Genomic DNA, 26,525 nt, shown 5'->3' on the forward strand with positions numbered 1-26,525 from the left:
ATGTTGGTGTTCCACTCACTGAAACACCAACCAATTTCGAATACAAAAGGAATGCTGTGGAGTATTGGATGAGCGGTAAGGTGAAACGACTAAAATTAGAAACTGTACAATCCAGATACAAATTGATTAAGTCTGTTCGGCAATTGCGTAGATGGGCTGCTTAAGTTGAAGCGGGTGGTACTCGTTTTGACAAATTACTGCGTATCACAGACTATATGTATCAAAATGTAATACGAGCTGTTCAAACAAATATAATTATTCATGATAGTGATATTCGTCGATGGGCAATGCAGGGAAAACTAACAGAAGACTTATTATCATTCACTGCTAGTACATGGTTATTAAAATTTAAAAAAGCTTATGATATCGTATCGCAGAAAGTGACCAAGTTTATTACAAGAACAAATAGTGATAGGGAAACAGAACTTATTTCAAATTCCCATAACTTTTTGGAACGGGTCAAATTGTATATCGAAGAAAACGGTTTTGATAATCTATACAACTCTGATCAAAGTGGATTTAATTTCAAATTACACTCTGGACGAACGTTAGCACTTAAAGGTACGAAAACAGTGGAAGCAGTAGTACAATCAATCCCGTCAACAATACACAGTTATACGATACAGCCTACTGTTTCTGCAAATGGAAAATTATTGTCTCCTCTTTTTGTCGTACTAAAAGAATCTTCTGGAGTATTTGGACCTCGAGTACAGCGGACCATGTTCAGGGCGACGAATATTTTTGTTACAGCATCGACATCCGGCATTATTACGAGAACATGTACTGATAGAGAAACAGAACTTATTTCAAGTTCCCGGCTCAACATCCGAGGTGCAAGCATTTTCTGCAAAATTGGGTAAAACTGGCAATATTATTGTAACATTGATGCAACCTTATTTAGGAAAAGGCCATCAATTATTCGTAGATAACTGATATTCGAGTCCTGCGCTGTTCGAATATTTGCACAGCTTTGCAACAAACGCATGTGGAACAGTGAGAAAGCGACGTGTAGGTATGCCGAAAATGCCAGAAAAATTACAGAGAGGAGAGTGTACTTTTAGATCATCAGGAAATCTGCTCGCACTGAAATGGCAAGACAAATGCGAAGTTTGGATGTTGTCCATTAGCCATTCAGTAAAGTATAAAGATTGTAAAAAGAAAAATTACCAAACGGGTGAACAGATTCAAAAGCCTTCATGTGTTGTAGATTACAGCAACTCAATGGGCACAGTTGACAAAAGCGACGCAATCATTAGTACGATTTCATACACAAGAAAAACGCTGAAATGGTACAAGAAATTCTTTTTTCATTTTCTCGATATTTCAATATGGAATGCGTATTGTTTATATAAATTTAATACGAAAAAGAATATATCAATGTCTAATTATCATTTAACGTTAATAACAGAACTTTTAAAAAAATATTCGGAATCGCGGGAATACAACTCTGGTACTCCGTCAGCATCTCTTATACGTTTCAAGGAAAGACATTTTCCAGCGCTGTACAGTAGTGATAAAACAAAAAGGCAAAATCCAATGAGAAGATGTATTATGTGTTCAATGAATAACAAAAGGCGTAGTACTAGATATTATTGTAAACAATGCAATGTTGGCTTACGTGTAGTCCCATGTTTCGAAATGTATCACACCAAACAATAACATTTATTCTGATATTTAAAAACTTACAATATAAATAAAATAAAACAATACTTTTAAGTTAAATTTTCTAATTTTTCATTTATCAAAATAAAATTGTCAACATTTAGAAATATCGTAATAAAAACATGCGATCTCTTGATTTACATTACATGCTGCCTGTAATGTAAAACAAGCTTTCAGTGTTTCAAAGCTTATCTCGTCACAAATCTGTCGATGAACGAGGCAGCGTGCGGACGGTGAGTGCCGGCTGTGGGCAAAGTTTCGTGGCCGATAGGCGCCGTACCGAAGTGGTTAAGGCATCGACATCCGGAAAACTTACAAAAGAACATTTTAAAACTTCATCATCATCGAGTTATCATGTGCACATTTCTACTTGCACCGAGCAAAATCGAACCCTTCTTGGTCCGGATGATATTTGGGGATAAAAAGTGGATTACTGACAAGGCGTCGATCTGCTTCAAATGCAGTCAAGAAAATCAATAAGGGGGTAAATAAAATTCTTGCCTATAGTGATGTCAGCAGATACTGAAGCATCTATAAAGCACTTTCCCATGCCAGAGTAAAAGTCAGTCTTAATAAGCAAGAAGCACCAAAACTCTCAATGCCTCTATATTCCCCTTCGTGCCAGAAAACAACAAAAACAGAATATGTTCTGCAAACTATCGTAGATATTCAAAGGGATAACAAAATTTAATTTCCGCAAAGGAAGATCAACCAAGGTTATCGTACTTGCCCTCACAAATCTCGTACAAATTAACAGACTTGATCGCTGCACAACTGCTGCAGTATTCATTGACATGGAATCTTCGACAGAGTTTTACTAGACTTACAGTCGGTGTGGAAAGTATTCATACAGCGACCAATTTTAAATAAAATGTTGTGCGTAAACGTCAGTTACAAATTTTAAGGGGAAAAAATGATGAATAAATATTCTTGGGTGTTTGTAGAAAAGATTTCGTGAAAACTAAATTTTATTTTCTTCAGGATTAACAAAAATACAGGTATACAATAAGAACAATTGAATGTAAGAAATCATCGCACAAAAAGTATTCGTACAGTTATGAATAATGAAAAATAAACTAATAATGTAAAACATAACGCGATCTTCGGAATGTGGCGAATAAAAACAAAAGTTATTAGTTTGTACAGAGCATTAATAGAAATAAGTTGGTTTATAATATACTCCAATATGGGTCGTAAAAGTCGCGAAACGACGGAAGAAGAGCGAAAAATTATTATTCGATTACACAATCAATGTAAATCACTTAGTGAAATTTCTTCCATAGTGAATAGAGCAAGATCTACCATTCAAAGCATAATTGATAGATTCGGAGAACGAAAAACTGTATCAAATAAAAGGAGAAATGGGCGTCCGCGTAAGATAAACGAGTATGATCGACGACTAATTTATTCGTAAAGTGAAACAAAACCCACGTATAACTGCCGTACAAATTGCAACGGAACTTAAAAACAACACTGGCATAGATGTGTCAGCTAGTACTGTGCGTGACTATTTGAGAAGTAGTGAATATCATGGTCGAATAGCACGAAAAAAGTATTTTGTAAATGAAACTAACCGTAAGAAAAGATTAGAATTCGCGAAACAACATATGTATTAATACTCCAATCGAATATTGGAATAAAGTAATTTTTACTGACGAAAACAAATTCGAAATATTTAACTCTAAAAAAAGATTTACCGTGTGATGGAAGAAAAATACACAGTTCAAAAAAGAAAATTTGCAACCGACGATAAAACATGGAGGAGGATCTGTATTAGTCTGGGGTTGTATGAGTGCAAATGGAGTGGGATCTCTACATTTTATTGACGGTATTATGAACCACACAGTTTATATTGATATTTTAAAAGAACATCTCCATGCTAGTGCAAATAAAATGGGTCTTAAAAACAATTTTATATTCACACACAACAATGATCCAAAGCATTCTGCATATAATACAAGGCAATGGGTATTATACAACACGCCAAAATATTTACAAACGCCGCCTCAATCGCCAGATATCAATCCCATAGAACATCTATGGGATTACCTCGAAAAAAAAATATGTAATCATAATATTTCGTCAAAAGAAAGTTTAAAAATCGCTTTGTTAGAGAAGTGGAACAAAATAGAACCGGCTGTAACATCCAATTTAGTAAATTCCATGCCAAGAAGACTCAATGCTATTATAAAATCCAAAGGCAATCCTACAAATTATTAAAATATAAAAAATATATTGTTCTTTTATAGTTCATTTTTCATTATTCATAACTGTACAAATACTTTCTGTGCGACGATTTCTTACATTCAATTGTTCTTATTGTATATTTTTGTTAATCCTGAAGAAAATAAAATTTAGTTTTCACGAAATCTTTTCTACAAACACCCAAGAATATTTATTCATCATTTTTTCCCCTTAAAATTTGTAACTGACGTTTACGCACAACATTTTATTTAAAATTGGTCGCTGTACGAATACTTTCCACACCGACTGTATTTATTGCAAAACAAGAATCGCCCAGACTAGACGGTAAGCCATTACACTTCATAGTCAATCTATTCTCTAGTAGAAGTCCTCGTGATATCTTGTCACATATGAATATCAATGTTTCAAAGGAGGTATCCTCGTCTCTCTACTTTTTATCTTATATTTAACCAAAATCGAGAGCAGTACCTCTTGCAACATTCACATCTGCATGAATGCAGACAACATTGTCATATGTGCTACAGACGAAAATATAGACGGTGTCATTGCATCTCTCGAAAATTTAATTAACACAGTTAAAAAGAATTTAGAATCAATAGAACTAGTGTAACGGATCTCCGTCGAAAATTCCAGATGTCTAGACGCGCAAGAACATTCATAACGAAGCGTGATTTTGTCTCCGCGCACGTATTGGTCGGTGTTACTTGGAAGTGAAGATTCCACAGATTCCGAAGCAAACTATACACAACTGTGTCGCAATCAGCTGGCCATCAAATCGGTTACCATACTTTTCGTTTTTTGTCTAATATAGGCTTAGGTTGTCTTGTTTGTAAATTAATACGTAAGAGTAGTTTGAGTATAGTTGTAAGCCGATTTAGAATTAACATAGTTAAATGTAATGCATAATAAACTACAGTATTAATGAAATCGCGTTCGTGATCATTTACTCCACATGCGTTTCACTAGGAATCTCAGCGCACAAAACTAAACTATTAATATTCAATGACAAAAATAACCCTATTGGTACAGCATTAATTAAGGTAGGAGAAACAACATTTCTGAAATGCCATCAGTCTCCTCTTTCAAAATAACGCAACTAACCAGCTCCAAAAACGGGAAAAAGTAAAATTCCTGCAAATTATTCATGACCGAAAAATAACTTTCAACCATTATGTTAATGAACTGTGTGCCTATACTTGCAAAATCCTCAATGTCAAAATATCTTTGTTGGACCTCGTGGGGAACTTACCCCAACACTCTTCTAATCATCTACAAAAGCCTCATCTAGTTTAAAATAGAGTACTGCTCACATATCTTTTTTCTTCAACAACACCGTCTCCTCCAAAAATTGGAAAGAATTCAAACAGCAACAGCTAAACTGTCTATAGACCTGAGAAATTCCACTTGAATCAATGTCACATTTGCTGATGCCAAAATCCCACCGTTAGCTCTTCATGCTGAATATCTAGAGCAAAAGCGCATAATTAAAATACTTGCAAACTCTGATCATTTCCTCAATAGTTACTTTGAAAATTACCTGAACAGCATAAACAATCTGAAGCCATGAATGTAGCACCAAAACAACCTCCTAATCTGTATAATCCAGCAAAACTTTGAGACCTCTCCTTGATAAAAGTAAAGATTGCTGGAATAGATCATACAACTACTCTGTCTCACAATTCTGAGACACAATTTCGCAACTCACACTGAAACCAATAAACAATATCAATTCAAAGTTACAAGAAATCCCAGCCAATAAATACTCTAAATATATACCATTTTTTATGGAGAGATCAAAAATACCCACAGGCACCTTCATTGGAACAGTTTGGATCTATGCCAAGCTTGGTAGGGTAGAAATGTCGAGTATCAACATTCATGCTTCCATTTTTACTTTTTTTTTTATTGGAGAAAACCTTTATAGGCTTTCTCTATCCCTTGAGAAAAGGGCATGCAGGCATGTGAGATTCTATTTTACTAACAACCCTGTAGTAGTCAATCTCTAACATCTTCAGGGAAGGACTAGAACTTATCAGCTATTACTTTTTTGTCCTTCCTTTCCGCTTCAATTTCTATTAGATATGGTGAATAGATATCCAAAAAGAGACCTCATCTCTTCCTCCTAAATCCAAGTTCATCTGAATGCCAGGCCATAAAGGCCTAGCTGATAATGGAGGAGTTGATAAGCTGATCAAAAATGTCATTGAAGTTCATCACCCTTACTAGTAGCTCTCTCCTCAAGACCTGTACACAAATTTAACTAAATAAATTTGGAATAAAACAGACTCAACTTGGAAGAACAAAGGAAAGTACAAGTCATCCCACATCGACTGGTATAAAGTATTTTTAGACGTACTATCACAAAAAAAGAAAACCATGATTCACAGCCAAAAACTTACCAAAGCCATCACATCTTAGATTTGCCGTGTTCGCTCGAACCATAATAATCTAGGCGAGTTCTTTTACATGATTCGTCAAGTGAGCAGTTCTTTATGCTGCTACGGAACTTTGAAAGAAAATTTCAACCATTTACTCTGGCCATGCTGCCTTCTCATCTGCACCGGCACGAACTCAATGGCTTGCAATCCCCTTACCCCCTTTTTCGTGTAAGAGATAATTTTGTAGTGACAAATAAAAGCAGCGAGTCTTAAACGCCATCTTCCGTATCGAAAACTGAACTAAGATAATTTTGTGCTGGCAAAATGAGAGGAAATCCTAGTCAAGCGCCCTCTTTTTTGTAAGAGTACCAATAAAGTAAAGTAAAAGATATTTTTCCTTCAGCAGTACATATCTTGCAAAACATCGAAGAAATAAAAATCATCACTTGTTTCCTGCAGCAAAACATTTCCATCTAATGATAAGTGTACTATTTGAATTTCCTAATTTCTCAGCTTTCGCTTAGCATATTGTCAAATATGTACATTGTTGTATTCAGCTAATGAGCACACACCGAACACACGATCTTTTCTAATGAATTAAAATTCAAAAAGTTTTCAAATGTAAAGCTTCGAACTCGTTGTAAAGGAATCTATTTAACTTAATTGCGCTCATAGAATAATTTGCGATTGTCGACAAAACGTAGAAATGTCTTATTTTAAAAAAAAAAGCAATTTCTTGATTCGATAGTTCTGTATTTAACTTACAAGGCGCATGTTCTGTTTTCCGACAGTGCGCGCGAAAATATAAATTTTCAAATACATGTAAGAGTGAAGCTTCCAAAATATTTTCAATTATTTAAATTAACTAGTTTACAGTAAACTATTGTCCCTAGAGAAGCCAAGCTTTCACTCAAATGTATAACGATACAAAATTTGTAATCCATAAAAATATTTCAAAGAAATGTACATTTAAAACAGTTTCAGATAGTAATAATATTAATAATGGTTCGTAATAATTTATTGAATGATTAATAATGTGTAAAAGCATTGAGACAAGTATGAATTTGTTAGTCTACCTTGTAGAAATTATAATCGATCTAAGTATACTAGGGTGATATTATTTTATTTTGTTTTTGACAAACGTAACTTTCGATCAAATATTTCGCATAAGGTTATGGACACAGGACAAAGTTCCATTAAAAAATAACGATTTCCGGAGCTGGCGAATATCTTCGAAGGATTTCCAAGTTGTAATAAACCACATAACGCGCCGACATTTTTGTCGTTGTATCCGGAAATATCGAAGGTACACAATCGCGAAGAAATCAAACGCCTGAATGGATTGTCCGTGTTTATTGCAGGCATAGAGCAACGTGTACAGAACAAGGAGTATTCACATAAGACTGAGAAATTAAAAAATATAGGCACGTCGTCTCGATGCAATAGGTATAGTAAGATAATAGAAACTAAAATTATCGGAGTAAAATAATACGTATAATGAAATGGCGCTCATAGGCATTGATAGTCAATATTTCAGTATGGAAATTGAAATTTCTAAATTTCCAAGTTTTCGCGATTTTAGGTTTTCAAATTCCAAAATTTAAGAAATCAATAATATACAGTTCCTATATTTCTGAGTTTCTCGATTAGAAAATTTGAAATTTCGGAGGTAGAAAATTTAAAGTTCCTAAATAACTAAATTTAAAAATTTTTAATTCTAACATTTCTAAATTTGAGAATTTGAATATTTGAAGATCTTACATTTATAAAGTTATGTATTTGAAAATTTGAAATTACTGAATCTCTATATTTCTAAACTTTCAAATTTCGAAGTTTCCGAATTCCTAAAATCACAAATTTCGAAGTTGAACAACTCAAAGCTTAATGCTTATATATTTCTGTTTCGTTATACAAAAATTTGAAATTCTAAATGTTAAATATAAAAAATTTGTGATTTCTAAATTTAGAAATTTAAATGCAAGTAACAAAATAATAGAAAATTATAAAAACTGCGAACAACGTGTATGCACATTATATATAATGATTCAAAGTATAAATTACATAGAATAATTCAAAATATAAATTATATAGATAAAATAAAAATTACAAATTACTAAAAGAAATTAGGAAAGATTGCTAAGATAAAAAATGATTCAGACACAATAATATGTTTTAATAGTTACAAAAGTTGGGCCAAATCGATTTGGAGCTCGACCAAAAAAAAGCGCGTACGTTCAGGACCAATTTTTTCTAAGAAAGGAGAAAAGATCGTGTTCGACTTTCAGCATTTCGTAAAACCAGAACAAATCATCAAGGAATACATTCAAGTCAATATTTACAACAAGTAAAATTTAATTTATTCCTTTAACTCGTTAATTCCTTCGCTGCTAGTCAAATTTAGAGGACACCATGATTTTATTTTGAGAATATTTTTCACAAAATATGATAGTATTTGCAGATATAGTTCTAAAATGAATTTAATGTAATAAAAAAAAGATACTACGAAATATCTTGTAATTGGCAGTGAATGGATTAAAATAAGGTGAAGTGTGATATGTGCAGACTGGTTTTTGTAAAGTTGATATTTAAACGTAGGTGTTTTCAGTCTGCTCTATGTAAATACTTAACGCTGTCGATATCAAACGCTTTGCACAATTACTACTATTTAATTAATATTAACTAGGATCTTAATTTTCCTTGTACATTTTGATTTTGATAGGAAATTGTTTAAAATGTCAATTACTCTGGACTTCCCCCGAAAATGGGGTAAGAGCGTAACTTGAAATTAAATACTTTGAAACTTTATTTCATGTGCAATGGCGCAAGAGCAGAATTATTAACAAATCTGCTATAAAATGCTTTTTACTGCATTATGCAAGTACTCTATACTGCAAACAAGTACTCTTAGCTGAGATATAAAAGGAGATATAGTGAAACAAAACAAGGAAACAAACATACTAAATACAGAAATTTCGCTCATATTGTAATAAAAATAACCTGTATACGCACTTGCCCCGTTTACGAACTTACCCCTTATTCACCTTATATGCAAATATTAAAATTGCGAATACACCAAAGGAAAAAAAATTATTCTTTACGTATAAATAATGAAACACAAAGAGTATCAAATACATAACTTCGTAACCTTAAGTTATTGAATTTCGTAGATCAAGGTTGGTTAAAGTCGATAAAAAAGAATCTTCAAAATCTTCGTCGAGTGATAATCAAGCTATTGCGGAGGTGGATCTTCATTGTAAATCAAAAAGTCGTTTAAGACGCGAAAAATCGCAGAAAGACTGGAATATTAGTGAAAAGAAGATTTCCGAATGGAGGTTAAACAAAGTTAGACATTTGATATTAAAACCATATCAAAAAACAAAAATATCATAACTCGCTAAATATTTGTACTGTTATATTATCATCCTGAAAATAATTTTAATTATATTGCTTTCTGTGTGTTTCTATTCTCACATTAAAACTATATTAAGCTCTGTTATTAGAAACAATGTTATTACCAATAAAACCACCGATGCCGATTTATTTGATTAAATATCAGTGACTAAATGAAGAAAAATGATAAGTTTCTATGCTACTATGTTTATAGATACTGAAACAAATTTTAGTTTAATAGGCACTATTATTTATTACGAAATTAGATAAAACGTAAAGAAATACAAAATTAATAATTCCAAAAATCACCACTGTAAAATAAAAATTAAAAGATTATTTTAGCATAGAAACATGCATAGCATAGAATACGTGGAAATATAAGCAAAATAAATAATTTGAATTTATAGCGTTAATTCTCTCTATAACAAGAACTTATTTTTCTTCGAGTAATTTTTCTATTTAAAATTATTTATAAAACATCGATAGTTTACAGAAAGCACGAAGAAAGTCAGCAAAGTCGCAAAAAGAATTTCAGCAACTCATAATTTCGTATACGAGTTTAATCCTCTTGCGAAGTCCACGTCGACGTCCAATGATGCGACCAAAAAAAAGGGGGCGCAATATATTTCTAATATCGGTCAAGGAGGTACAAATGAAAATGTATAACATAATTTAAAAACGCATTCTAACAGAGTATTTATAATTTCATGTGTTTTCAGATTCACCTATAAGATCCACGAGCAATAAAAATGGTAACAATGAATCCCTTGCAGCTGCACTGCCAAAGTTGCATTCTCGCAATGACACTACGTTAGATAATTTAGGAAAGCAAAAAAGTATAACATCTAACAATAAAAACACCAATCTACCTCGTATAAAAGGACCGGAAGGAATGTCCGATCAGCGGTTGGTCAAAGATCGAGGTAAAAAATCTCAACAGTAATTATCCACCTATGTTCTTAATTAAATAAACATTGTAACCGCTCGTACGAGGTTACTCGCGTCGCGAACTGATCGCACGGATTTTTTAACTCCGTGCCACGAGGTCGTAAATCTCGTGACTCGTTTGGCTACGATCCTTCGCGACGCGCTGCTCTGCGGAATTAACTTTCGAGCAGTGATTCAAAGTGAGTCCGAACGATTGACTCCGGAAAATGGTTAAGTCCGTAACGTTGACTTATTGAAAATGATGTTCTCTTCGAATGTGCGAGATGTTCTGTACGAATGTTAGATATGTTCGGTTCGACTGATAGATAGGTTCTGTCGTACGATGCATTCTGTCCTTAGCTCTCGATCGCGCGAGCTAAGGAGCCCTGGCGAAAGTTTTGGAAACACGCTGATTGGTCATCATTCGATTTTTGATTTTCCAATCAACGTGTCCCTTGACTTTCTCCCACCCTTCCGTTACGCCCTTAGCGCGTTTCTTTAGGAGGGTGGGACGGTACCAGAGCGTACGTGAGAAATCTGCAAGTCCGACAACGCCGGGGTTTTTCCTCTGGGTCTCAGGCCCGATGGCCACAAAGTACCGTAACGAATGTACCGTCGAAATGACCCTTAAGAATTACCGAATTTATGACAGGAATTGGCTATCGAGGACGAAACGAAACTAAAAATTTAACGCTATTGTACGAAAAAAGGTAAATGAGTATTGCAGGAAGTAAGGAAAAAGTCTTTCTCAAAAATAGCCTTTGTCGCGGACCTATCATAAACTCTCCAAGCAGAATTCTCACGTACCGTGTTCCAACGGTTGGAACAAACATAGCTACACAAATGTGAACAATAAATTACATTAACAGTACCAGTCACGATCTAAATGTTTAAAGATAAAATCTAAAATCAGATCTAAAGATTTCTGTACTATTATAAATATTTGAAAAAGAATGCAACTCGAATGAAATCAAAAAACTAATATGGCGTCAGAAATAGAAGTATACTGCAAATGTTACACAAGTTGACACGAATTTTGAATTATCAAAACAATTATACTTAATGATAAAAAATATAGTATATTCAATATTGAATATTTATGTTAACAAAATAATTGAAAACTAGTTTTGCAAATAATTTCTTCTTAAATTTGCGATAGAATATCTTAAAGTCTACACAATCATTGTAAGTTCTTGTTCTACATAATCATAATAAGATTTTCATTTTTCAGGAAAACTTAACCCGGTTAGCGAAATCGATCGTGAGGTGGAAAAAGTGAAGTCGGATTGGCAAATATTACGATCCAACAACGAATGGATGCAAAGTAAATATTTGGCGAACCCTCGAACCAGAAAATTATACGATACCTTGGAGAAGATGACACGAGAAATAGATAAGATCCAAACCTCCTATTTAGACCCAAAATCAAATCACTATTTGCAGCGAGGAGCGGCTAAGACATTGGATGCTCCTGAAATATCATTTGAAAAGAAAGCTGGACAAATTAAAGACATGCTATTCCCCAAAGATAATAAGAAAACGATTAACGAAACAAGAAACACCATACAGGGTGAAATGCCATCAAAAGAAATATTTACGAACAAACTATCCAGAAGTAGGTCTCTTCTTTCAAGCAAGCGAAACAGTAGTAATAAATCAAATTTTAGCAAACAAAAGATTAATGCGACTGATCAAAAGAGTTTAAGAAAGATGGGTTCGGATATCCAGCAATATTTGGAGAATTACATTAGTGACACAGAAAAAAATTTTGTGAACCAACAAGAGTCGAATATCAAAGAGTATAATACATCCCAGGATGAAGTAGAGAAGATGTTAAAGAAATTAAATATTCAATCTTTCGATATGTATGATATCGCAGATTCTCATGATGAAGATGAAGATTCTCCTCTTCGAAATATAGAAAGAAAGAAAAATACAGGAACTTCTGCAAGATCGGCCGTGAATGAGAAAATTGAAAAATTGACAGCAAATGAAAACACAGTTGCAAAAAATTCATCATTAAAGGAAGATTCGATGAGATATATGTTAAATGCTAACACTTCGGTTCAAACAAGTAGCAAATCTAATTGTAATAACAATGCTTTCATCGAAATGGGGTTGAGCGCTTTGAACAATAATCTACCCCAAGATGCATTGTCGCGTATACTTCGGTCAGAATATTTGAAAAAAGATATGTCATTGAAACCTATGTAAAATTATGCACAATAAAAATGAATAAAATTCAAATATAAAATTTAAAACTGAATTTTGTACGTGCATTTTGGTACTGAAGGTAAAAGGAAATGTAAAGACTTAAAACGATATAAAAAACATATCTTTCTCATTTATTATAATATATATTGTTTACTTACTTGTAAATAATATTTTTTTATATTGCAGGTGCTTCGAAGACATTTAATCGTAGTACGTGTGTGAAAGTTAAATTTCTTTCTTTCTTTTATATACAGTCTTATGTTATACAGCAGTGATGGGCAGTTTAAGTGCCCGCCGAAAAGCTGACGGGCATCGTCGTGCATGGAAATCCACAAAAGTTTAAAATTTTTAAATTCAGAAATTTGGTAATTTGATAATTTGAAATTTGGTAATTTAAAAATTTAGAAATAAAAAATAATTGAACTTTGAAATGTAAAAATTTGATAGTTTGAAAAATTTAGAAATATAGAAATACCAAATCTTCAAATTTTCAAATTGAGAAATTGACTACCCTCAGCGTTCCACAAGTAGACCTCACTTGCACGGTAATGCACCGCGCTCTCGCGGGCGTAACTGCCCATCGATGTTATACAGAATATACAATTATTCTCTATTAAAAAGAATGAGAATATCTTGTTTACATATTCAAACATATCACAAAGTATTTTTAACAAACTATCATTAAAACATGTACAAACTGAAAGGAAAGCTATATATTACACTCGGTAATAAAACTGTTTAACCAATTCCACTGTACGCACAAAATTATGGCACTATCCACATAACAGGGGATTCATGTTAAGTTGACATAACTATAAACTGAATGATAAGAATGTCAAATTTTTTTCCAGTACATAAGTCCAATATATTTTGATATGTCTTCAACTAACCAATGTGTGACGTATAAATGTGCCATATTGGTGCCTTACAGAGGATTAAAATTTTCTTGAGAAATCGTGTATAATAAACACGATCGAAGGTACATGGTCGTAGCAAGTTTTTATTCATCATGCTACTTCGTTGATTTCGTTGATAATCAGTTGCAAGCTCACTTTCAATCACAACATGTCACAACACTGGAAGCGCAGAACTGTGACTTTGGTATATGATAGCCCCCGTAAAATTAATTGCTGCAGCTAAAACAAAGACAGGCATCCAACGACCATGGGATGCGGTAACTAATTCTGCCGTCAATGGACCACATAAAATGCCCGGTATAGTAGCCTAAAAAAAAAACAATTATTTTATCATCTCCACAATATTAACTTGTTAAAATTCGAAAAATTGAAACATACAATAGTATTAGAAACTGCAAATGTGATTCCTGCATGATTTGGTGCAATATCAGCATGATTGCTGAGATGGCCAGCCGAATTACACGCACAAAGTCCCATAGATATTGAAACAAAGCTGCAAAAAAAAAAAGTATAACATAAATTGAATAATATAAAAATATTCATTTTTTAAAGATTAATTAGTTGATGCTAACATTACTGCAGCAAGTAAATTATCCACGGCACAGAATGCTAATAGAAATGCACCAGGACCCACTAGACCTATGTTTGTCATTAACCTTCTCACAGATAAAACGGACCATCTCCTTTGTATAAGATTGTCAGCACTGTGTCCAGCAACTACAGTAATGATAAACTATTTTATTTACCGTTTTAAGAATCGTTTGATCATATTTTTTGTTAATTAGTTGAATGATATGTACCAATACCAACAAGAGAGTTCACAATATATGGAAGTGCTGTCAAACTAATACTTTCTTTATTAGCAGAAAGATTTCTTGCCAAATAAGTTGGCAACCATTGCATTATTATGTAATTGCTCCAATTCATTGCAAAATGTGCTATGTACAGTGCCCATAAAGGCCAATGCGAAATAAATTCAGTCCAACGCAAACTCCTGTTTTGCGTTACCTATAGAAAAAAAATATTATTTTGTTTCCAAAGACTAAATTTGTGTCTAACAGTAATTTTAAAACAATGAATACCTTAGGTACAAATAATGGAATCTCATCCTGAGAATTAGTTTCATGGTACAGTACTAGCCACAAAAGTGTCCATACGATACCAATTGTTCCAAATAGATAAAATCCTGTTTGCCATAACAAATGTGAGCACAACTGTAAATGTTTTGTACAGTTTAAGAAAAGATGCCGAATAATAGTTTTAAAATGAATATTATATTACTAAACAAATGTAAAGCTTACAATAGATGCAACTACTTGTCCAACAGAGCCAGCAGCTACCAGATATCCAAATGCACGAGAACGTTCCTCAACAGGAACACTATGTGCAAACAGGTGAAAAATAACTGGTAAACCTAAAAGCAACATAATTACAAATCATCTAAGAGCATAGGGCTGCAAAATGATTTGTTTTGTAAGTAATATTTTACCTAGGCCTTCTCCAAGTCCCAAAACCACTCTACAGATTATGAGCAATGGAACAGATTGAGCCAAGATTGGAGTTATAACTGTACTAATAGACCATAACAGAACTGCTAACATTAGTACCGTTTTACATCCAAACCGACTTGCTGTATTTGCACCAATGATCTAATGTAGTAAAAAATTGAATTATGTAAGCAAATATATTGAAAATATCAATTATACTTGTCTATATTATGATTGAATACTATTTAATGTTTACACTTGTATTTAGCATAAATAAAACTTATTTTTATTCCAATGAAGGCTATAAACAAATTATTTACTATTTTTTTCATTTTTAGGCATCAAAGATAGAAAATACATAGTGTTCTAAACGTAGTGGTTATTTTTTTACTACTGGTCAATTTAAATTAGTTGCACTCAATGGGGAAAATAGTAGACAAGTTAAATATAATCCAATCTATTATTTCAGATATCTATTATTTGAATATTCATTAATTTGAGAATATAGGTTCATCATGAATTTACTGAAAGAAATTGAGCAGGCCATATATTAATCTTTATACAACCCGAAAGTTTGGAACTTAATTGCTTAAGTTTATCATATTTACCACATTATTATTCATTACTGTTTCATGTACTACAAAATGAATTGAATGGAACAAATTTATAAATGATAAACATATGCAATAATTTGGTTGCAATACAACTAATTAAGTTTTGTGCGCCAAAGAATTGAAAAATTACCAAATAAGTAGAAAAGGATTGTTTATAATGAGAGTTTAAAGATAAAGGAAATGACCAAAAATATCAGAAAGACATGTTTCATAAAGAAAATGACTGAACCTAATATGTAAGTTGTTCTTTAAATATGTATTTGAAATTTATCTAAATACTACTTATAAATATCTTTATTTAAGTAACTGCTATTTTAAGGGATATTTTATTTACACTATTTTGCATATTATTCGAGTCTGTATTGCAAAGTATTTATTCATAATAGTCCTTCAAACATCTATTTACTTCATTAGCTCTGCATAAATAATAGATAATTAAAATTACAAATATATGAATAATTCATTATACCTGACTAGTAAAATAACCAAAGGCAAAAGCAGAAAGTATCCAACCTTGCCAATGCAAATTCCATTTAAATTCATCAGTCATTCGAACAATTGCTATGGGCATTATAACTCGATCCGCCGCATTTATAAAATTCGCAGCGGAACATAATATTACAATCCGCGAAGTACGCGGAAGCATTCGAAATTTCGGCATGTTTAATTAATTTGAATCAGTTACATGGCACAAGAATTCCAGATGTTTCTAACCTCAATCGACGGGTAAAAATAAAAAATTTAATGCAATCCTACGTCACTTAAAATTGTACCAACGTCGGTAGGGTACATTATGATCGTATGTTTAATTTTTGCACTTTGAAAGAGTTTACTACAGTTAATAAATACAATAAAAATAACCGTAAAAAATATTCACATTGTAACGTACGTATGTACGAAACATACGAAATTTGACGTGTCAAATACCACGATTGCGCGACAACGTGTACAAATTTACTTTCTACTAACATTTATAGATGGTGCTTGAACGTAGTTACATTATTTACCAAATCTGTTACCGAGTTTGATTTTCGCGAAAGTCAACTAATCTTATTTTAAATATTTATTTTTAGTATCAATAAGTCTAAATTTAAAGTCGTTAAATAATGATTACTCAAATAACTTGTCTGTTTTGGGCATCGATAATTTCTTACTCGAGTAACATAAAAATGTATGGATCTGTACGATATATGTATAATATTGTATATAAATAAAATTGGGATGTCACTTTGTTAATTTCAAGTAAATGCATTTTTTCTCAGCTTTTTATTATATCTGTAGATAAAAAGCAGTTTACAAAATTGTTATCTATCTGTATATGTAATATTGAATTTTAATGTAACTTATACTGATTGCGAACAATAAAATGGTCATAAAATGTTTTTTATTACCATCAAATACTTCATGTTTCACAAAAGATGATACCAGGAACTATACCAGAATATAAGCGAACATTTTCTACTATTAAATTCTATATTTATAATGGAAGTACCTCGACGGTTTTATATGTAAAAAAGAAATAAAAAACATTATTGTAAAATAATTAATTAAAAAAATTAAAAGCATTTTGAAAGTCTCATTTTTACATATATTTAAAATTTATATTTTCACGTGAACTGCCTGAAAACGGCAATTATTATAAACTAATGAAACTAAATTTTAAAAATAATTATTCTTCTTATTTATTGTTTCCGACTTTTCTAAGTATGTAAAATATTCTGAAGCCATTTAATATAGCTATTTGAAGCATGTCACTTATTCCAATTATTCATAAGGTAATACATTTCGGCGGGACTTCGGGAAACCGTCGTGCTCTGATATCGACCAAATCTTCCAGATAAACTCTTTTTTGCAAAAGAAGACATCTGTGAAAATGATTTTTGGCGATTCGAAAGAAAATTTTTTCTATTCTTATGTCATTCCCTATATTATCGACGAATATAGTGTGCGAATTGTTCTGAACGTACAATCCGCATTTTGGGACCCACGAAATATATTGAAAACGATATAAAATCAATAAAAATAAATATATAATAAATATATAGCATATTAATCAATAAAATCAGTATTAATTAAATTTTTTACGAAAATGTAGAGTTCTGCTTCAGTAAATAGGAAACTCTACTTTACCGACGTGAGAAAAGGGGTAAATAAGTCCACTGAATTCAAACTGGATAACCATATTTTACAGATATATTTAACAACAACTAATTACAACAAAACTGTGCGGGTTAAATAGTTCGTATATATACTCCGCGCACTACTATGAAAATCGCAAGGTTTACGTAAAACTCAATAATTATAAAACACGTCACGTCGCCTGAGCGTTTCACGAGAGAATGTGACTACGTACGGAAATGCACTCTCCGCTGCGCTTTTACGCCGGAAGTAGATGTCGCCACAAAAATGGAACAAGTGGCGCCATCTCTCTGACAAACAGGATGAACATGTGGTTTTATTGAATACTGTTAACGAAACATACTTTACTTAACTAGAAAAACGCAATTAGGTTGACAGTTCCTCGCTTGGCCGCTAAATGGCGATAGCAGTATTTTTTCAGATAGTACACACGAAATTATAAATTTTAAATTATTAATAAGAGTTCGTCTTACATAATACTTTGAAGTATTTGAATTAATTACTCTGCAGTAAACAATTTGTTTTCTATACATTCTTCACATAGTAAATTGCCGCGGTATTTCTGTTGATAAATATAAATTAAAATATAAAGTTGAATAACAAAGTTTCATTAATTTTAAACAGAAATAAAGTAATTTGCTAATGGACCTCCTAGAATCATTTTCCTGAACGATCATTGTTACTATCATTACAGTTAATTATTATTACTATCATTAATTACGAATCCCGAAAATGTTTACACCTCGAGACACCCAATTTCCATAGTCAAAGAAGATTTATTCGAATGTGCATATTTAATTAATTAATATGTAAGAAAATGTATTCTTTACTCGGTAAAAAATGTTTCTATTACAATACAGTACAGACAATTTTCAGTAGATGGCAATAGCGTATTTAACAGTGAGATAATCCTTTTTTTCTAATTGATAAAAAGAGGACACAGTAATGATCTCAATTTTGACGGATCATTTTGGAATACACTTGCAGCTACAGCTGGTCACTATTGCTATAATATAGATGGATAATATCGAGATCATAGTTCAAACACTGTGATGTGCAAGGTGCAACTATGGCTCGAGTGATATTTAATACGTCAAGCAGTCGTAAGTTCGTTGATAATATTTTACTATGGTTTGTTAAAAATGATTAGAAATCTTTAATATAATAATAAATGGTGGTTAAAGAAATATTAAATAAATAAATAATTTAATAATAATATTGACATTTTCATCGAATGAACTGCAAAATGCTTTTTATAATTTGTAACAGATTAGAATATGTTATGTATTAAAAGTTTATATTGCTTTATTAATTAAATAATTTAAATAAATGTTATGATTTGTGTTTGCTTATTTTTAATCTACATTTTACTTAAAAACTGAGAGTTTATTGAACATTTCCAAAATTAAAAAATACTTTCATAAATTTCGATTTTGTAATGACTATATATTATATTAAGATATCAATTGCAACATCACCTTTGTGCGTAAATGAACTTTACTCTCTCAATACAATACATGCGTGACGTATAGATATAAATAAACTTTATTTGGAAGACTAATTATCGACTTGTGATATGCAACAGATTTTGAAGCAAAACATCTGAAAATGCAAGTAGAATTGTACTGCTTTGGTTAGACAATTTTGTAAGAATTGTGTTGTCAGGTTAGATTCATTTGTTTATTGGTGTCTTTGAATCATTATTCACTGTATGCACACGTCATGTATAAGTTACATTTATATTTACAATTATTTAATATTTATGTGAAATACTATACACTTCAAAATGTTGTTATATATGAGAAGGCTTTATGTTAATTATGAATTGCATGAAATTGTATTTCAAATACTAATATTTTCCTTTAATCATGTTTCTTGATAGTACAGACATTCAAATGGATTTTTCAAAGAGCCTATTCACAAGAAAAGTTCCCAAAAATCACAACACATTACACTGTTGTTCCCAGGGAAACAGATCCACGATGGAAAGGTACGTAATTTGCAAGTATAAAAACTATGTATAAATATATTAACAAATTGAGTTAATATATTCATTAATTTCATTTATATAAAAAATTAAACTTATGTTACAGACGTAAACATGGAAAGATATGTAGATGAAACTGATATTTTAATTGTGGGAGCTGGTCCAGCTGGATTAAGTGCTGCAATTCAGGCGCGTAGATTAGCAGAGAAACATGGAAAAGAGCTTAGAGTTACGGTTGTTGAGAAAGCTGCAACTATTGGAGGACATATTCTTAGTGGAGCTTGTATAGACCCAATCGCTTTAAACGAATTGTTTCCAAATTGGAAAGAATTGGGTGCACCATTAAATACTCCTGTGACAAAAGACAAATTTGCACTTCTCACTGAGAAAGGCAGGATATCAATACCTATTCTTAAAGGAATGCCAATGTATAATCATGGGAACTATATAGTCAGGTAATATATTAGAAGCTAATTAATTGTACACACTTTTGTTTGCATAATTAAATATTCCTTTTTGCAGATTAGGTCATGTCGTAGCTTGGCTTGGGGAACAAGCAGAAGCTGCTGGAGTAGAGTTATATCCTGGTTATGCCGCTTCAGAAATACTTTACCACGAAGATGGATCTGTTAAAGGAATAGCCACAAACGATGTTGGTATTGCTAAAGATGGTTCTCCTAAGGATAACTTTGAACGTGGAATGGAATTGCATGCAAAATGTACAATTTTTGCAGAAGGTTGTCATGGTCACCTTACAAAACAAGTTACAAAGAAGTTAAATCTTAGAAAGGATTGTGAACCTCAAACTTATGGTATAGGATTGAAAGAGGTAATTAATATAAAATTATGCGTATACAATTTGCGTGATAAATATGAGATAAAAAACACTGTTAATAGATCTGGGAAATTAAACCAGAGAAACATGAACCTGGAACTATTGAACATACTGTTGGCTGGCCATTGAAAAAAGATACCTACGGTGGTTCCTTTTTATATCATCTGAATGAGGATACACCTCTTATTGCCATTGGTTTTGTCGTTGGCTTAGATTATACTAATCCTTACTTACATCCGTTTAAAGAATTCCAAAGATTCAAACAGCATCCAAGTATCAGGTCCATACTTGAAGGAGGAAAGAGGTAAATTTTAATATCAGCAATTTTACTTCTCAATAATGGAAGTCAATCATCTCTCTAATTGCTATTTTAGAATTTCATACGGAGCACGAGCTTTAGTGGAAGGAGGTTTCCAATCTATTCCCAAACTCCAGTTTCCTGGTGGTTGCCTTATTGGTTGTACAGCAGGATTTCTTAATGTTCCTAAAATTAAAGGAACACATAACGCTATGAAAAGCGGAATGCTTGCAGCGGAAAGTGTGATCGAAGCTATAATAGACGCAGAAGCTAACCCGTCACCAACAAAGGGTTTAGAACCAAAAACTTACACTGACAAAATAAAAAATAGTTGGATTTATAAGGAATTAAAAGCTGTGAGAAATATGAGACCAAGTTTTCACACGAGTCTTGGTCTTTACGGTGGTTTATTATACTCTGGATTTTCAATGTTAATTGGTGGAAGAGAACCATGGACTTTGTCCCATGGAGGTAAATACAACTTATTAATTAAATATTATGAAAGATTTATTTAATGGCAATGGTAATTTATCAGGCCCTGATTCCAAAAGACTGAAACCAGCTTCTGAATGCACACCAATTGAGTATCCAAAACCGGATAATGAAATATCTTTTGATTTGTTATCTTCCGTGGCTCTTACTGGCACAAATCATGAAGGTAATCAGCCTCCTCATCTTACTTTGGCTGACGATACTATACCAGTGAAGAGAAATTTAGCAGTATTTGCTGGGCCGGAGGGACGATTTTGTCCGGCAGGTATGTTTAATACTTACATATGTCATTAATTAATTAGTTAGTTAAATATGTCTAAAATATATGCAGAATGTTTTAAAATTATGTGTATGATCAATACATACTTTAGAAGTGTAACTTTCGTATTTATTGTGCACAGAAATTGGGGAATTTGGGAATTCGGGGATTTGATGATTTGGATATTGAAAAAATTAGAAATTTTAAATTTCACTTGAAAATTTTGAATATATTTTTTCAGCTACGTAGTTTTGTTTATTTGTTTTCTATGAAAATCAATTCTTTCCAATTCTGCAGTGCAGAATCAATTGTTATGATTCTCAACGTTTTAAACGTGCTTATGCATTTACGTTTTCATAAGAATCTCCTCCCCTCCACGTTTTCTCTCTTCTTTTTCTTCCGTTTCCAATCTTTCATCTCTCTTTCCTCCCACTCTGAGTTTCGTCTGGGTTTATCGAGCGATGTGTCCTTGAACTTGGGCCATCCGAGCACCCCTCACGGCTAGACTACCCTCAACCAAGCTCGCTTCTCGAATTCAAAGTGCTGCGGCCAACAACCCTACCATAGAATACCATTTTGTTCGTGCCTAGAAACGCAGACATTGACTTCGATACGTATATGTTACAGTAAATGTATTCGCAAGCAATGAAACTTGAAACTTTTATTAATAGAAGCGTATTTCCACACCTGCTCAGACGAAAATGCATCGGTTTAAACCAACACTTCCGCTAGCAAGTGTGCATACTAACCAGTCTATTATATGTATTTAATCGTACTATGTGTATATATTGAACATTCTTTTAGAAGGATGAACTTCACTCTTATACTTGCAAATATTTTATTATTATTTTCATGGTTTACTGTTATGCTATTTTGTTATCTTATTAATTCAGTAATCGATCAGACTATAGTTCTACTTTTCCATTTCATTATTAAGCTACTATATCACTGTTTTAATATTTTACTAATTCACTAATTCTACTATACATATGACCATACTAATATACTGCTATTATATGATACTACTGTCGTTTATTATTTCACTTCTACTTTACTCATTGTACTGTTTTATTATCGTACTACCGTTTTACTATTCTGGTTTCTGTCACTTTCCAATATATTGTGTTACCATTTTATTAGTTTACTACTTTACCATCTTACTACTCTACTATTTTATTATTTCACTATGTTATTATTATAATATTATTACCTAATTATATCACTACATTATTATAATATTATACTATTGTTCTCAATCACTTCAGTGCTGTTCAACCACTTTACCATTTTATTATACTATTTAAGCAAATGGACTTTTGAATTTTTAATCTATAAATTTGATACGAATATATTATACAGTAAAGCTTTTATTAATATTCCCGAAAATTGGAAACTATTTTAATACTAAATATGTAAGATTTAGTTAACAGTTTTATTCTAACATTTAAATTTTGGTTTATAATGAGTAACAAATATTTGATGACAGAATAAAGGAAGTGGAATTCAATAATGTCAAACAAAGGAATTTATCATCAAGCACGCGATATTGCTTTTAAATAAAATTATTAGGGTGCTAAAGTAACGGAAATATAAATGTTTCCCTCGTCATTCTCAATATTATTTTTCTTCCGCTATGAAGCGAGCTTTTCGCTCCCTCAGACTCGTCGTCGGGGAAAGAGGGAGGAGTCTGATAGGGAGTTGTATTCCTACAGGATAACTCGACTCGAACGTCTGGATTCTGGTGGGGGACAGTTTATCGACTGTCTGGCTCAGGGTAGGGATTTGACCTTCGAAACGAAACTTAGTGTATTTTTTTTTCAATTCAAATCGATCTAGAATTTTGTTAAAAATGAGACAATAATGTAGCGTACATTCGGGTATAACATTCCTAAGCATTCAATTTTGAGGGATCATATATGTAACTCGAAATCTTTTATATTTTCAAATTTATGATTTAAAAAAATTGTACATACTTAAGTGTCTTATGACCCAATTTTCCAAATTACTGAAAACCCAAACTTCCGAAGTCCTAATACTATGTTCATTAATAATTTTTCAATTTCATTCTTGCAAAAGTTTATTAACCTTGCTATAATATATTGCAAGCTAAAAACATAAATAGTAATCAGTAAAATATTACAAGGTAAGAAACGTAGCCAGGCAGTGGAAAGTTATTTTTAGAGAGATAACGATCAAATACACTATAATGTCTTGCAAGCGTTTGCTTGCATAATAATTCCTTGTTTTCAATCCATATTTACTGCTTCTTTTCCAGGTGTATATGAATTTGTACCACTAGAATCTGGAGATGGCGAGAGACTACAAATCAACGCTCAAAATTGTATTCATTGCAAAACTTGTGACATTAAGGACCCAAGTCAGAACATTAACTGGGTTGTTCCAGAAGGTGGAGGTGGTCCAGCATACAATGGAATGTAAATTACAATCGTATAGTCAATTGTTAAAGTTTGCATGATCTGATAGCAAACTATATTTTTTTACAATAAATAACTGAATTTAAACTAAAATGTGAAAAGTACAGTAACGAAATCTATAACTTGTAAAGTCTATTTTTATACTTTCCAATATACCAGATTATTTAATTAGAATCATGGAACTGAGAAACAAGGTGTTTAGATTTTTTTGTGCTATAATAAAATATTAAAAGTGTAAATTTTTAACAGTATTGAAAATAATTTGAAAATAACTATTTGTTCATAATTTGCTGTGGGTCATCAGTGACCCAGTTTCAAACATAATATTATCGCATAATTAATAAAAAGGAAGGACACAAATTTTAAATAACATGGCTGAAGGTATACATTTGAAAATTACCTGTAAAATTTATTTATTAAATTACCTATTTAATTTAAAATATATAAAAATGATTCTTCCTTAAGCAAATAAACATAGAAAGTGTAAATTATTTTTTTTACGGAAATAAAACACACAACTTAATTATTGATAATAATTAACTGCGTTCACTGCCACAATTTAATTTACATTATTTGTTATCTCATTCATTCAATTGAGTGAGAAATTTAATACGATGAGAAAGTCTATTTTTAAAAACCATGTATTTTTTATACATCTTTACTAAATCGAAAAAGTTTATAAATGTAATATACATGAATTAATAATATAACTTATAAATTTATAAGAATGTGATTTGAAATTTAAGATTTTTGTATGTGCATTATAACTGAAGTTTATGTAACAATACTAAATAATAAATAAATGATATTTCTGTTATTTCTATGATGTTTAATGTTGCACCTTTTCAGTAAATATATTTATTGTTATTTTTAATAAAAATGCTTTGTAGTGGTAATCTCCTGCGTTCGTTTTATCAATAGGAAGCTCTAAATAACTGCAGTCTCAACTATTGATTGGCGATTTATCAATCCTTATCACGTGCCAATAATTTAATACTACATTCATAGTGGTTGCGTCTCACGTACGTTACCTTATTCAATTCGCAAGTTCAACGGATTAGATTTGAAATTTTTCTTAGTTTTTCTGGAACACTTTTCAATATTCATTTTTTTGTTAATATAGAACGGTTATTGCTGCTATTGAGAATTACGATCGTTATAAACATGGTCCATTAACTTTTACTTTCAACGTTGAAAAGCAGGATAAATTGAAAGAGATTTATTAATAATCGTTTACTTATATTATAACTTGTTTTAACTTGTTGCACCCGTTAAATCCGCCATTTTTAAATATTTAATTTCATTTCTTTTTCTTAAGCTTCTTATCACAATTATATGTGATGAATACGTTGCTTTTGAGAAAGCTTTTTATAAATTTTTTACAAAATATTTCTACTTATATATATGTATTTTCTCTAAAAACATCTTTCTTTTGCAAACTATTTTTTTTTCTAAATGGTTTATATTTCGTCTGGTTTATCCCAAACGATTTCTTTTGTCTCTCTATTTCGCTTTGTTTGCCATTTGTCTTACGTCCTCAATATTTTTCCGAACGCTTTTCTTTTCCTTTTGAAATCTCTCAATTCCCAGCTTTTTTCGTATATTTTTTTTTCTTTGAAGTTTCTTTGTTCCCAACTTCCCGTTCTCTTTTCGGCAATATGCTTTTCTTTGCTTTTTTGTATCCATTATTTTCAACCGCTTTAAATGCAGAAACATTTCGAATTCTTTATAAGTATTTATTTTATCTACGTTATTACATTATTTGTTAAAATTTTGTCTAAATCATTTTTTTTAGTTATACTCATATTTTACCAATGTTTATTTATATCTCTTCTTGCTGTTTCCATTTCTATTCAGACCTGGCATTACTTCAAACAATCTCGCGCTTCAAATTTCGAATAAAAAGATATTTATGAAGGAATAAATGTCGCATGAAAATTTATTCGAATAATTAAAATAACGAGCAATTCAAAGTTCTAAAATAACACACGTAATTTCTAGTGCAAATAAAATCTTTTCTCTTCAAAAACTTTTATTATAAAACCTATGAATAAATTTTCATTTAAAGAAGAAATTATTCTTGATGCTCAAGTGTCTTCATTTTATTCGAAACTTTTATTTTAAATTTCCAATTCCGCTGTTGTTATAGTTATATTCACGCTATTGACGTCAGAGTTTAGTTTGTCAGGTTGGTCGTCCACGAAGCACCATATGATAGACGCGTACACGTAGCGTATACTATACCTTTCCTTTTCTTTTGTTACCTCTCTCTCTTTCTCTTTATGT

The 26,525-nt window shown here is 31.7% G+C and overlaps 4 protein-coding genes across 7 annotated transcripts; 3 read left to right on the plus strand and 1 right to left on the minus strand.

Annotated features, from left to right (window-relative positions):
- The first annotated feature begins 215 nt into the window (after window positions 1–215).
- On the plus strand, window positions 216–6,504 carry LOC143264374 (piggyBac transposable element-derived protein 4). Its single transcript, XM_076531243.1, is given in 2 exon segments — window positions 216–707; window positions 751–6,504. Coding segments are annotated over 2 exon segments (1,401 nt in total). The 3' UTR covers window positions 1,660–6,504.
- Window positions 6,505–7,526: 1,022 nt separating this feature from the next.
- On the plus strand, window positions 7,527–12,910 carry LOC100883491 (uncharacterized). Its single transcript, XM_076531288.1, has 7 exons — window positions 7,527–7,551; window positions 7,607–7,691; window positions 8,425–8,589; window positions 9,413–9,587; window positions 10,122–10,281; window positions 10,355–10,558; window positions 11,794–12,910. Exons 6-7 carry the CDS (start codon window positions 10,528–10,530, stop codon window positions 12,774–12,776), a joined length of 1,014 nt encoding a protein of 337 aa, XP_076387403.1. The 5' UTR covers window positions 7,527–7,551; window positions 7,607–7,691; window positions 8,425–8,589; window positions 9,413–9,587; window positions 10,122–10,281; window positions 10,355–10,527; the 3' UTR covers window positions 12,777–12,910.
- LOC100876669 (uncharacterized) lies at window positions 12,887–16,750 on the minus strand. Its single transcript, XM_003707194.3, has 8 exons — window positions 16,264–16,750; window positions 15,183–15,342; window positions 14,995–15,107; window positions 14,776–14,907; window positions 14,494–14,701; window positions 14,266–14,410; window positions 14,072–14,186; window positions 12,887–14,000 (listed from the first exon to the last, which is right to left on the minus strand). Exons 1-8 carry the CDS (start codon window positions 16,453–16,455, stop codon window positions 13,845–13,847), a joined length of 1,221 nt encoding a protein of 406 aa, XP_003707242.1. The 5' UTR covers window positions 16,456–16,750; the 3' UTR covers window positions 12,887–13,844.
- Window positions 16,751–18,833: 2,083 nt separating this feature from the next.
- Window positions 18,834–25,056, plus strand: Etf-QO (electron transfer flavoprotein-ubiquinone oxidoreductase). 4 transcript variants are annotated; one of them, XM_003707195.3, is made up of 8 exons: window positions 18,834–19,036; window positions 19,816–19,923; window positions 20,027–20,375; window positions 20,443–20,749; window positions 20,818–21,059; window positions 21,130–21,524; window positions 21,589–21,810; window positions 24,080–25,056. In XM_003707195.3, the coding sequence occupies exons 1-8, from the start codon at window positions 19,003–19,005 to the stop codon at window positions 24,241–24,243; spliced, it is 1,821 nt and encodes a 606-aa protein (XP_003707243.2). In that variant the 5' UTR covers window positions 18,834–19,002; the 3' UTR covers window positions 24,244–25,056. The 4 variants fall into 4 exon arrangements, with proteins under 4 accessions (XP_003707243.2, XP_012149823.2, XP_076387401.1 ...); XM_012294433.2 differs by having other exon boundaries at window positions 18,835–19,036; window positions 19,821–19,923; XM_076531286.1 differs by lacking the exon at window positions 18,834–19,036 and adding an exon at window positions 19,405–19,543 and having other exon boundaries at window positions 19,821–19,923.
- The last annotated feature ends 1,469 nt before the right edge of the window (window positions 25,057–26,525 follow it).

This window comes from Megachile rotundata, chromosome 4, assembly GCF_050947335.1.
Source record: "Megachile rotundata isolate GNS110a chromosome 4, iyMegRotu1, whole genome shotgun sequence".
Classification (NCBI taxonomy): domain Eukaryota; kingdom Metazoa; phylum Arthropoda; class Insecta; order Hymenoptera; family Megachilidae; genus Megachile; species Megachile rotundata.